The following is a 14,320-nucleotide window of genomic DNA, read 5'->3' on the forward strand; positions in this document are numbered from 1 at the left end:
GACTAATTAGCTAGCGCTCTGTTGAATTCCACTTTAAAAATAATTTATTGTAATGAGAAACAAACAGACGTTTTCCGTTGACACTGGGCTTGGCATGAAAAACATGATGAGCGGCATTTGTCTGGGCCGTCTCCAGCTACACATAACAAAAACGAAATTGCAAATATCTGCTGAAATACTAGAGAAAATGCGCCCGACGACTCTTAGAAAGACATCTAGTACATACAGGGTGAACATTAATAAAACCGACAAACTGCAGGGATGGATTCCTGACTAGAATTGGAGGAAAAACGTCCTATGAATATGTGTCTGGCAATCATCATTGCCAGCGTAGATGGCGCTGACGAATGAAAATTCCTCTGCCCACGTGTCGCTTGGTTCCTTGTGTATTGTAGGCTGTGTGATTGACGCAGCATATTGTGAACAGCAGAATGATCCGGTTTTTATGTCAGGAACAAGCCGAGATGATGTTTGTGTACAGCCAGACTAATGGGAACAATCGAGAGGCAGCACAGGTATATCAAAACAAGTGCCCTTACAGACAGTAGCCACATCACACAGCATTTCAAGCTCTTTTTGGGCTTTGTGTGATAGCGACGCGTGCATTGACTCCCATGGAGGCCACTTTGAACATACGTTGTGATCTGGATGCGATGCAGCTATGTACTACGATGGGACGATTTGTTGTTGCACACTCTCCGTCCATTTCCGGACCCATGTTCACAGGACCTTTTTCCCTCCATTTCCAGTCAGGAAGCCGTTCCAGCAGTTTGTCGGTTTTATTAACGTTCTCTCTATATAGCTCACTAACCGGTGTTGCTTGGGTATGTATGTATTCCAGTCTTCTGTTGTCCATCTCCTCCACCTCCTCTCTCTGTCCATCTCCTCTATACACCACTCTATCCCATACCCTCCTGCCCTCTCTCTGTCCACATTCCCTTCACCACTCTCTCCAGCAACTTGCTTCGGTTCATCTGTTCCTTTCCCCTCTTTCCACCTCTTCCTCTCACTACTCTTTGTCCATCTCCTCCTCCCCCTATCCCTGTTCATCTCCTCCTCTTTCCTTTCTCTTTCCATCTCCTGCTCTCCCCTCTCTCGGTCCATCTCCTCTTGTTCCCTTTCTCTGACCTTCTCCCCTCTGCCTGTTCAGCTCCTTCTAACCCTTCTCCCTCTGTCTGTCTGTCTCCTCCTCATTCCTTTCTCTGTTCATCTCCTCCTATCCCCTCTCTCTGTCTATTTACCCCTCCCCCTCACTCTGTCAGTCTCCTTCTGCCCCTGTCTGTGCCCATATATTTCACGTATATTTAACATATTTCACTCGTGTTTGTACAGATATTTCACCTGCATCTGTAGCGGATTTCGGCCTGCAATTTCATTTTCACGCAGCTCAATGTTTATGATGTCATATCTCCTGAACTATGTGCTGTAGAATGATAGAATTTTGCAGGTACATCCAATGGTATATGTGGCTACTCTCTACAAAATGCGCTGTGAATAAATTAGAATTAAAGTAGTAATAAGTTGGAAATGTCATGCATGATGCTACAGTTTTTCGCGCACTCAGTGATTTTGACGTCATATCGCCTGAACTATGCATCGTACAACGGTATATTATTGCAGGTACATTCAGCAGCAGATGTGGATACAGTCTGTGAAAAGTGTTTCGAACAGAGGTATCAGCAACGAAGTAATAAATTTAAACGTGTTGCATGATGCGGCCATTTCAATGTTTAGGACGTCATATCTCCTCAACCGTGTGTCGTAAAATGATATAATTTTGCTGGTAGTTTTCAGTGGAATACGTGAATACTGTCTGCAAACTGTGTCGCGAATACATTAGGTAGTGAAGAAGTAATTTCATGCGGCAGCTTCGCTGCATGAACAACGAAAATGTAGCGAGCGATAAGCTTTTTTCCTTTCATCATTTTCTGTGGATCGTCTAGGGGGTTAAGTTTCGTAAAGGTTTGAAATTGTGTGTAAAGTTGTTGCAAGTCTCAAACCGCTCTCATTCTCAAATACTGGATGACGAAAATATGGGTATCGTGGTCTACACAGCTTTTTCACCTCCTCCCCATCCCTTTGGTAGGTGGGTGGTTCTTACCCCCTCAGAGAGATTGATTGTAAGTACCACGTTTGGTTGAAATCGGTACAGTGGTTTAGGAGTAGATATTAACACACACAAAAATTTATAAAAAATGGTTCAAATGGCTCTAAGCACTATGGGACTTAACATCTGAGGTCGTCAGTCCTCCAGACTTAGAACTGCTTAAACCTAACTAAACCTAAGGACATCACACACATCCATACCCAAGGCAGGATTCGAACCTGCGACCGTAGCATGAGCGCGGTTCCGTTCGTCAATTTTTATTATATTTATTGCTGTATTTGGGTACCGCAGCATAACCAATGTATCTGTGCACCACGCTAGTTCTGTATTAATAGTTAACATAGACGATCTTCATCCAAGCGTCACAGTCGGCTTTGTAAAGCGCTCTGCACTCGAAGAATCTTTATCGTCTCATTCTCACGCAATAAGATAGCATAAAACAGACTTGGATTGGCTTAAACCTGCTGTTATGCCGCACATATATAAATTCGTGGTTATGTGTTCAACATAAGCCTGTGCTGGTAAAATTAGTGTTAAAAATTATGTAACTATGTACCGGTATATCAAAAGCCAAAAACTGGCGTGTCTGCTGTACAATACAATCAGATGATCAGTAAAATGTCATGGAGACGAACACAAATACAATACTATACGGTATTCATCATTACGTTTATGCTGCCCTTGCATTGGCCATACTTACAGATAAAATTACTCGTTATAAGATCCGCCCGTTATCAAAACATTGTTTGTTTCCAAGGATCTGAAGATGTTTCTGTACCTAATTCAGTAATTACGTATTTGGAAGGAGTCACATGCTACTGATGTAATGACATAGTGTGAAGTCACTGTTTTGTTTCGTATCTTGCATATTGGGCATTTCTCAAATTTGCCACTAAACTAAACGAACAACGGCATTTTATAGCAGAAATAAACAATATGTAACACACTGTGACACACTACAAAGCCAACGAAACAGGCGAGGAATGAGAAGAGGTTGGCAACAAGCTCAACACAGTAAACAAAGGTCCATTGCCAATAATAAAAGAGTTGGACTATGACACGTGTGGCCTTGGGCGCGAATGATAACAGCAAGCAACAGGAGGTTGTTTCCATTTGCGTAAAACGCCTGCCTTCGTGCGTTCACACGTGTGCAGCAAAGAAGGAAAAATGAGTGCCGCAAAACATCTTAGTAAATGTGTAAGTACGAGCGCAAAAGTTTACTGTACTGGATCATAATAGCATTGTTTTTGCAGTAAAAATAATGTATATATAAAAGATGATTCCCCCGGCAGAACGTGTTATGTTATGGGGAGCAGAGTACTTCAAAATATTGTTTTTCTTTATGATGGGATAGAGCCCTGTTGTTTCTTTAAAATCTATTTTGTTATAATATTTTGTGATTTATAGCTCGCTTTATGATGACAAACGATAGCAAGAAATGGAAAGAAATATCCGCAGCAGTATAATATATGGGACACGAGATTAAATCCAGAATCATAATTCAGCAGATTATTTTTCGTCTATTTTGACACCCTAGTCTTTTATGGGGAGAGTGTATCGCGAAAGTATGGTAGTTCGTATATAACCTGTTTTGAAACATATGGAGCGCCGATGCAAATGAAATTCAGAGCGCCTACATAGTCGTTACAGTAGTTCGATGTTATATCTATTGTTCTATTGACTATGGAATTTGACATGTCGCTGAAACAATTTTTGTTTATTAATTTTTCATTAAATTTAACTGTCAGCTAGGATACATTGCTCATATTGCCTGTATCTTCAGTAGTTCCAATAAGAGCTGATGTCATCACATATGTGAACATGGGTATTGTGATTCATATGGCACAGTTTATATTCCAGCACTACCGTGTCCTCAAATGACTGAAACGTTTCAGCTATGTGCTAAGAATCTGTTAAAACTGGAGCAGATTTTATAGTTTGTGCTTGCTGTTCTTTGAACGCTTTGTATACTCCGCTCTGAGGATACAGAATACTATTTGTTTAAGACTCATGTAAACAGACTGATTTCTCTGTGCCAGTTAAAAAAGTAGCAAAGACAGGAGATTGCATTGGTATGAGACCTGAAGTCTTGAGAGATAAGATACAGTGTATCATTTTGGAATTCATTTGTGTGACTTCTTGTTCTGGCCATTCATTGGTCGCAGAAATTACTTTCTGTACGACTCTATATTATAATGTAGGACATATTGTTGTTCTTACTATCTAGACAATAAATAGCCTACTTATTAAAGCTTACACAGTACAGGCCGTATACGTAATATCATACACAGTGATTTACAGTACAAAATTTCGTACAGCATCAGGGTTTAAAAAAATACAATTGTTAATTTTGATTGTACATGTGCCATAATGAAACAGCTGAGTCAAACGATAGCTCACCTTATGGTCAAAGTGTGGTATTGGACAATCCCCCTCACCTTCCTGCCTCCTCCTCCCCCCCCCCCCCCAAAAAGAAATGGGGGGAATAAATCTTGTGTGTGATATCAGACTGATACGTAGTGCAGCTCAGGGTATAGAATAGTTTAGAAGGTGACAATTTGATTGAGAGTTGGCAAAGACAATGAGTGTGAAAGCAGAAAATCTGTTTGTGGTATCAAATTGGCTGTTAGCAAAACCTAATGTTTACATGTGTGCCATAGTGAAAAATGCAAGGGTGGTGCAGTACACAACTTTTACCCACTTTCTCTTAATAGGGTACACAACGTGTGTTCTTCATAGGATTAATAAGAAACTTAAGTTCATTGTCTACTCATAAATTCTACCACACTATAGATTTTTCTGCAAAGCAAGATACCATCTGCTCAGCTCTTTGGATGATATCATCTTCACGTAAGATGAAGTGGTATGTTTGTGATTCATTGGGTTCACTCAGATTAAAAGCCCACAAGAGACTTGTTGAAAGTCACAGATATTCAAATAAAGAAATATACTGACACTTCTGTATGTTTAGAGTGACAGCCACATTTATACTATCAGTTTAAGCATTTTTCTTATCCATGGATTTCACCACACCATGTGAGCCAGTTCTCTGGTGAACTGTCAGTTTAGGGTGCAGCTCTAACTTTTACTGTTCTTGAAGTATGATAAATTTAAATGTAATCAAATATATATCCGGCCGAGCGGTTCTAGCTACTTCAGTCTGGAACCGCGAGACTGCTATGGTCGCAGGTTCGAATCCTACCTCGGGCATGGATGTGTGTGATGTCCTTAGGTTAGTTAGGTTTAAGTAGTTCTAAGTTCTAGGGGACTGATGACCTCAGCTGTTTAGTCCCATAGTGCTCATAGGCATTTGAACACATTTTTCAAATGTGTATCAATTTAAACATGAGGCTGATGACAAGTGTGGCCAGGCACATTCTTTGGTTGCTTGATACAAATATTCAACTGGCAAAACACCTTCTGGTACGAAATAAACTTTCAGCATTTTTTCTCAAATGTGTGAGCCTATCTACTTACAGTTTTGATTACATTTAGTGAGGTGGGAGGTAGCTTTTTCACAAAATTTAGCAGCATGAATAATGTTGAAGCCTGGAAGTTCCATCTTTTAAAGGTTGCTGGTATCTCTATCTCTTCCTCTCTTAGCGCCTCCCCCCCCCCCCCCCCCCCCTCCCAGGAACATGAATGCCAAATAAAGGTTGTGGGAACAGACTACACTGTAGTGTAGCCTGATGTTTAAGTTTGTGTCATGTGTAAAATATGTATATTAGGTAATAATTTCCATCAGTATCAAATTAAGACACTTCAGTGCAGAGGCCTTACCAAAGGCCCTGTAGGTGGGAAACTACAGTAATCAAGGGAAGAATGAAAGTCGAGGTGATGGAAAAACAAGAGGAAAATACTGAGAAAGATCTGCATTGCTTCAGAAAAAAGGAGATCTGGATAGAGAGACGGGACAGAAGAACTGTAGTAACAGACAGATGATTACAAACATCAGGAAAAGAAGGGCAAATTTCCATGGACATATAAATAGGATAAACAAAAATAGACTGACCAAGAAGATTTTTAATGTAATGACGACCAAGGAAACCATGGAAGACCTCAAGAACCTAAATATCTCCACAGTAGACATGACATACAGGAAAAAAATCAGAAAACACAAATTTCAGCAAATCCCCAAAGGGAAGAAAACACGGAAGAAGTGAACAGAAAGAAATGCCATGAAAACTCATTGTGTTCTAGTACTCTCCTTAAGGGGGAAGTAACAATGATGACGATAAGATAATGGATAAGGCTTAAAAGAGAAACAATTTCTATGTCACACAATTTCACTCTCAAATAGTGTCTATGATAAAATGTACTCTATACATTTGTGTGAGCTTCGATTTCTCTTATTCTGCTGGTTGTTTGTCCCTATATAGAATATTTTCTCATTTGGAGGAGAAAGTTGTCAATTGAAATATTATGAAAAAATCTCACTGCAGTGAAAAACGCATTCGTTTTAATGATTGCCACCGCAACTCACTTATTGCACGTATTACTCTCCTAGTACATTTGTCGGATCTTCCGAGTGTTCTGCCAACAGAATACTGTCTTCAGTTTGCCTTCCCCCACAACATTTTGTATGTGATTGTTCCAATTTAAGTTATTCGTAGTTGTAATCCCTAGGTATTTAATAGCATCGACAACCTGTAAATTGGCATGATTTATTTTGTAACTGAAATTTAACAAACATTTAAAAGTACTCATGTGGAGGACATCACACCTTTTATTGTTCAGGATCAGTTGCTACTTTTTGTACTATGCAGATGTTGTGTATAAATAATTTTGTAATTCATATTGATTCCTGATGAATGTGCATTGATTATTGCCCATTATTATTGTTTACATTGATTATTGTTCATTATTATTGTTCTTGTTAGGAACATTACTCAGACTTACAGAAGTGCATATTTCTTGGAACAGAAGTTTGCAACCTCAGACCCCAAAGACTTTACAATTTCACTTCCTGAATGCAGTGTATGAATAATGCCAAACTTTCAGACAGTGTCTTGACTCTGTGCTTGCAAAAATATATTTTTAATTTATGCGCCATAAATTGCCATTGTAACTATTCTTTAAAAAACTTTTCAAAGCCCCTCTCCACCTGCCCCCATAGCACAGATGTTTGTCAGTGTACTCCTGCAATGATAGACATACTAGCTCTGGAAAATGGCCTCAGGGGGGCCAAAACCAGTTGTGGCAATTAAAAGAAACATAAATATGTAAATTATGCATTTATTTGATTGCAAATATCAAATTTTGGGAATGTAAGTGTAAGAAGAGAGAAGTAACTTAAAGACTTAGTGTGGCTTTCAGGAAATTTGTAGAAGTGAAAAGTCTGGCTTGTTCTGATATATTATAGGAGCTCTCTTGAAATAATACCTACAGTTTTTGAAAGAACCATATTTAGTCAAAACACCATCTTACTTTGAATGATTCTGTAGTGTTTGTGTTTTGTGTAGACAGTTTGTTTGTGTAGAATTGGTACTAAAATACTTACAATAGAACACAATTGAGCGGCTACTGGTTCATCACTATTTCCTTAATGAAAATTTAATGTGTGAAAGAATGTAACTTCATTGCCATTACAAGTTACTGGCATAAGGTGGATATTGCAACTTCATTGTTTTATTACAAAGAATGTAGAACCTATCTGTCTCTGGACATATTTGCTATTGCCGATAGTGTTTATAATATACAGCCTGGGGCAAGCTCTTTAATATCTTGCAAACCAATTTAACATTGAGTCGAAGTTAACAGCCAAATTTCATGTCAAACAAAGGTGCTTGAGAAGTATCTCTGTTCTGCCGGTCCAGTTAACAACTAGCCTATAACAGGTAATTTCGACATAAAAAACCTACATTATGGACAGGTAGACAATTTAAGAAAATTCTTTCTAGAACGAGCAGAAACTAGCAAAATACACAAAGCAATCACTCATATAAATACATCAGCTACACCACTGCAATTTCATAACCACTTCTAAAACCCTTTAGATCACATAACATCAACAGATACGAAGAAAGTAAATTGGAAAAAGTAAACACTACATGGCAAGCACCCGTATCATCTAACACAGCCACACATCAATCAAGACGCATCCAACACATGGCTAAGAAAAGGCAATATATACAGTGAGACGGAAGGATTCATGATTGCAATACAGGATCAAACAATGAACACCAGATATTACAGCAAGCATATTATTAAAGATCCCAATACCACAACAGATAAATGCAGACTTTGCAAACAACAAATAGAAACAGTAGATCACATCACAAGCGGATGTACAATACTAACAAATACAGAATACCCCAGAAGACATGACAATGTAGCAAAAATAATACATCAACAACTTGCCATAAAACGTGAACTAATAAAACAACACGTTCCCACATACAGGTATGCACCACAAAATGTACTGGAGAATGATGAATACAAATTATACTGAAATAGAACCATTATACTCACTACGGATCAATTGGAATGAAAGTAAATCTAATCTAATCTAATAACAGATAAAACAACACCACATAACAAACCTGACATCATACTCACCAATAAAAAGAAGAAATTAACACAACTAATCGAAATATCCATACCCAATACAACAAACATACAGAAGAAAACTGGAGAAAAAATTGAAAAATACATCCAATTGGCTGAGGAAGTCGGGACATGTGGCATCAGGATAAAGTTGACATTATACCAATTATACTATCAACTACAGGAGTCATACCACACAATATCCACCAGTGCATCAAGGCTATACAGCTACATTCAAACGTATATATACAACTACAGAAATCTGTAATTATTGATACATGTTCAATTACCCGAAAGTTCCTAAATGCAATGTAACATGTACTGTACAGTTAAAAGGAAGTCACGCTTGATTAAGGTCTGCGTCACTTTCCATTTTTAACCAGACATAACGTCTGAGAAAGGAAAGAGATGATGATGATAATAATAATAATTTTAATAATAATAATAAACCCCGTGGAGGCCCGGGAGAAGAATAGGCCTCCGGTATGTTCTGCCAGTCGTAAAAGGCGACGAAAAGAACAAACCACTAATAGGGCTAACCCCCCTTTTAGTGTGATTACTTGGTTCAGGACAGAACTAAAGAAGCCTCGGACAAGCGCCGTCATGGTCGGGGACGACGCTTGAACCCTATGCCCACCCACAATGGTAACGACACTGCTAGCCAACTGGAAAATGATTTAAATCCAAATAGAGGTGTTTTGCAGGATATGCTTCCTGCAACCACCCTAGAAGGAAAACAAAGACAGAGGATGAGATGGTCAGATGAAGTCAATCGACACCTCATGTTCTGTTATTACCAAGCAACAAACCTAGGAACCAACACGACTGGATACAGATCACAAGTATACACAACATTTATTACCAGATACCCGGAATTAAAATTTTTAACAGAACAACGACTAGCTGATCAGATCCGTGTAATAATCAAAAATAACAGGATACCCCAGTCAGAATTAGAAAACATCAAACAACAAGTACAACAAATACTGGAACAAAATAATGTGCAATCAGAAGAAGAAGAAAACACAGTAATGGACTCAAACATCCCAGAGCAAACAAACAAAGACCAACACGCATCAATTAAACAATCAGAGGAAAACGAAATCTTAAGACAGCCACCAGAACAAGCACAAATAGAACACGAAGAGACACATGTGTTAGACATAGAAGAGAAATTTCAGCTGGCATATATAGAATACAAAGACACAAATACAGACATTAGACCATTCCTGCATAGACCGCCAAATAACCCACAAGTCGAAACAACAATAAAAACTATCAACACAATCATACACAACAAAATAAATGAAAACACAACTATGGAAGAGTTACAACTACTGGTTTATATAGGAGCACTCACTACACTAAATATACACACTAGGCAGAGATCAGAACAAACCAACACACAGAAGAAACCCACAAAACCAGCATGGCAACACAGGCTACAGATCAGAATAGAAAAACTGAGAAAAGACATCGGACAGCTAACACAATTTATAAGAAATGAAATATCAGACAAAAAACGAAAAAGGTTAGGTAAAATCTCACAACAAGAAGCAATAGAGCAATTAGATGAAAAGAAGCAGAAATTACAAGCATTGGCCAAACGACTTAGAAGATACAAAAAAAGTGAAAATAGAAGGAAACAAAACCAAACATTCAACACAAACCAAAAGAGATTTTACCAAACAATAGATAACACACACATTAAAATAGACAATCCACCGAACATAACAGACATGGAACACTTCTGGAGCAGCATATGGTCAAACCCGGTACAACATAACAGGCATGCACGGTGGATACAAGCAGAAACAGACACATACAAGATGATACCACAAATGCCTGAAGTGATAATTTTGCAACATGAAGTCACCCGAGCAATTAATTCTACACACAATTGGAAAGCCCCTGGAAATGATAAAATAGCAAATTACTGGCTAAAGAAGTTCACCTCAACACATTCACATCTAACTAAATTATTTAACAGTTACATTGCAGACCCATACACATTCCCTGATACACTTGCACATGGAATAACCTATCTGAAACCTAAAGATCAAGCAGACACAGCAAACCCAGCTAAATATCGTCCCATAACATGCCTACCAACAATATACAAAATATTAACTTCAGTCATCACACAGAAATTAATGACACATACAACACAGAACAAAATTATAAATGAAGAACAAAAAGGCTGCTGCAAAGGAGCACGAGGATGTAAAGAGCAACTGATAATAGATACAGAGGTGACATATCAAGCGAAAACTAAACAAAGGTCCCTACACTACGCATACATTGATTACAAAAAAGCATTTGATAGTGTACCCCACTCATGGTTACTACAGATATTGGAAATATACAAAGTAGATCCTAAATTGATACAGTTTCTAAACACAGTAATGAAAAACTGGAAAACCACACTTAATATCCAAACAAATTCAGATAACATCACATCACAGCCAATACAGATTAAGCGTGGAATATACCAAGGAGACTCATTAAGTCCTTTCTGGTTCTGTCTTGCTCTGAACCCACTATCCAACATGCTAAATAATACAAATTATGGATACAATATTACTGGAACATACCCACACAAAATCACACATTTGCTATACATGGATGATCTAAAACTACTGACAGCAACAAATCAACAACTCAACCAATTACTAAAGATAACAGAAGTATTCAGCAATGATATAAATATGGCTTTTGGAACAGACAAATGTAAGAAAAATAGCATAGTCAAGGGCAAACACACTAAACAAGAAGATTACATATTGGATAACCACAGCGACTGCATAGAAGCGATGGAAAAAACAGATGCCTATAAATACCTAGGATACAGACAAAAAATAGGAATAGATCATACAAATATTAAAGAAGAACTAAAAGAAAAATATAGACAAAGACTAACAAAAATACTGAAAACAGAATTGACAGCAAGAAACAAGACAAAAGCTATAAATGCTTATGCTATACCAGTATTGACCTACTCATTTGGAGTAGTGAAATGGAGTGACACAGACCTAGAAGCACTCAATACACTTACACGATCACAATGCCACAAATATAGAATACATCACATACATTCAGCAACAGAAAGATTCACATTAAGCAGAAAGGAAGGTGGAAGGGGATTTATAGATATAAAAAACCTACATTATGGACAGGTAGACAATTTAAGAAAATTCTTTCTAGAACGAGCAGAAACTAGCAAAATACACAAAGCAATCACTCATATAAATACATCAGCCACACCATTGCAATTTCATAACCACTTCTACAACCCTTTAGATCACATAACATCAACAGATACAAAGAAAGTAAATTGGAAAAAGAAAACACTACACGGCAAGCACCCGTATCATCTAACACAGCCACACATAGATCAAGACGCATCCAACACATGGCTAAGAAACGGCAATATATACAGTGAGACGGAAGGATTCATGATCGCAATACAGGATCAAACAATAAACACCAGATATTACAGCAAGCATATTATTAAAGATCCCAATACCACAACAGATAAATGCAGACTTTGCAAACAACAAATAGAAACAGTAGATCACATAACAAGCGGATGTACAATACTAGCAAATACAGAATACCCCAGAAGACATGACAATGTAGCAAAAATAATACATCAACAACTTGCCATAAAACATAAGCTAATAAAACAACACGTTCCCACATACAAGTATGCACCACAAAATGTACTGGAGAATGATGAATACAAATTATACTGGAACAGAACGATTATAACAGATAAAACAACAACACATAACAAACCTGACATCATACTCACCAATAAAAAGAAGAAATTAACACAACTAATTGAAATATCCATACCCAACACAACAAATATACAGAAGAAAACAGGAGAAAAAATTGAAAAATACATCCAACTGGCTGAGGAAGTCAAGGACATGTGGCATCAGGATAAAGTCGACATTATCCCAATTATACTATCAACTACAGGAGTCATACCTCACAATATTCACCAGTACATCAATGCAATACAGCTACATCCAAACATATATATACAACTACAAAAATCTGTAATTATTGATACATGTTCAATTACCCGAAAGTTCCTAAATGCAATATAACATATACCATACAGTTACAAGGAAGTCACGCTTGACCGAGGTCCGCGTCACGTTCCATTTTTAACCAGACTTAAGTCTGAGAAAAAAAAAAGTCAAAAAGATAATAATAATAATAATAATAATAATAATACTGTTGCTGCACATCATTATTAGCACACCCCTACTTGGTACAGATGTACTCGCACACTGTTTATCTGAAGTCTAGGTATATAAAAGTGCATTACTGAAAATTCGTGACATTGTCCATGTTTCCATGTCATGACACCAGTTCAAAACTTTTTACCGTGACTGATGTTTCCTCTTTTTATACTACAAGGAATTGTACTGTTGCTAAGTAATAATAGTTAGAATTTGTTTTATCTCATGCAGAATTGCATTGTTGTAGACTTGTTCATTCCTTATCCATTGTGTGCTCCATTTCATTTGGCTCATGTAAAACATAAAGGAAATAAGTTTTTAAAAATCAAAACACACTGTCTTATAAACTTTATTTGGCAACTCTCCCAAAATATTACCGTTTTTCTATATTTTGTTCCTCTCCACTGTATACTTCCTGTATTTGCTAATATTGAAAGGAGTCTCGCTATAACTTAGTATTTTTTATAATTTAGGAATTTTTAGAGGAAAATTTGTCACATTCCCGGGGCCCTCCTCAGTATCGTATGACAGCTGCACAGTTTGATGCCTTAATCAGTCCATGTTGAATCAGCAACATGGCAGGCAGCAGCAGAGTTATTACCTCCAAATGCAAATAGAAACAAGCATGCATTTAGTGTCATGCAGTAGCAATGTTGGCCACAGAATTGCAGTTGTGTTTACAATGTGTTGACAGTCTGACAGTAGTTACACACACATGCAAGCAATCTTTCAGATTGAGTGTGACACTTCAAATGATCCAGTTCTTTGCAGACCCAAAATGTGGCATCTTTTGAAACTGTAGGATGCTGGTATCTGTTGGAAAGAAGTGTGTAATGGGATGTTCACTCCAGACCCTCTTTTAGACAGCATTTGGTCATACTGACAGCGGCTTTACTGTGTGTTACTCCCTTATGAAGTTTTTTGTCAACAATCGACCACAATTCAAAAACAAGAGTAATATTCAAGAATGTAATAATAGAAGAAGAAATGATTCACACTGTCAATCACTCAGCCTCATCATGACAGAGAGAAGAGTACAGTATTCAGTTATAAAATTCTTTGGCAAGATACCCAGAGTGTTAAAGCATTTAATAACATAATAAAATTAACTTCAAAAACAAACTAAAATCATGTCTACTTAACAATTCATTCTAATCCATATAATTACTGAATATGCAGTAGTAATAGGTGGTGGTGTTTTGTGTACGCGTATGCATGTGTGCACTATTCAGCACAGTTCCATATTGAATTTCTTAATGGACGAATGAGAATACCATATTCACAACATTAATGGTTTCATTGATTACTTGCACTCATACTGAGTAATATCTTTGTCTCTATGACATTATTTAGGTTTAGAATGTTACTTCTGCGTACTTAAATTCACTGTTAGGATATTTTCTCTGTTGTT

The 14,320-nt window shown here is 37.4% G+C and overlaps 1 protein-coding gene across 1 annotated transcript in view; it reads left to right on the top strand.

Annotated features, from left to right (window-relative positions):
- The first annotated feature begins 3,147 nt into the window (after positions 1-3,147).
- The window catches only part of LOC126088632 (short/branched chain specific acyl-CoA dehydrogenase, mitochondrial), a 63,095-nt gene continuing 51,922 nt past the window's right edge, over positions 3,148-14,320 (top strand). The window contains exon 1 of the mRNA XM_049906851.1: positions 3,148-3,304. Within this exon, the coding sequence (XP_049762808.1) occupies positions 3,275-3,304 (30 nt within the window). The 5' untranslated portion in view covers positions 3,148-3,274. The remainder of the gene's footprint in view (positions 3,305-14,320) is intronic.

Source organism: Schistocerca cancellata, chromosome 1 (genome assembly GCF_023864275.1).
Source record: "Schistocerca cancellata isolate TAMUIC-IGC-003103 chromosome 1, iqSchCanc2.1, whole genome shotgun sequence".
Lineage (NCBI taxonomy): Eukaryota > Metazoa > Arthropoda > Insecta > Orthoptera > Acrididae > Schistocerca > Schistocerca cancellata.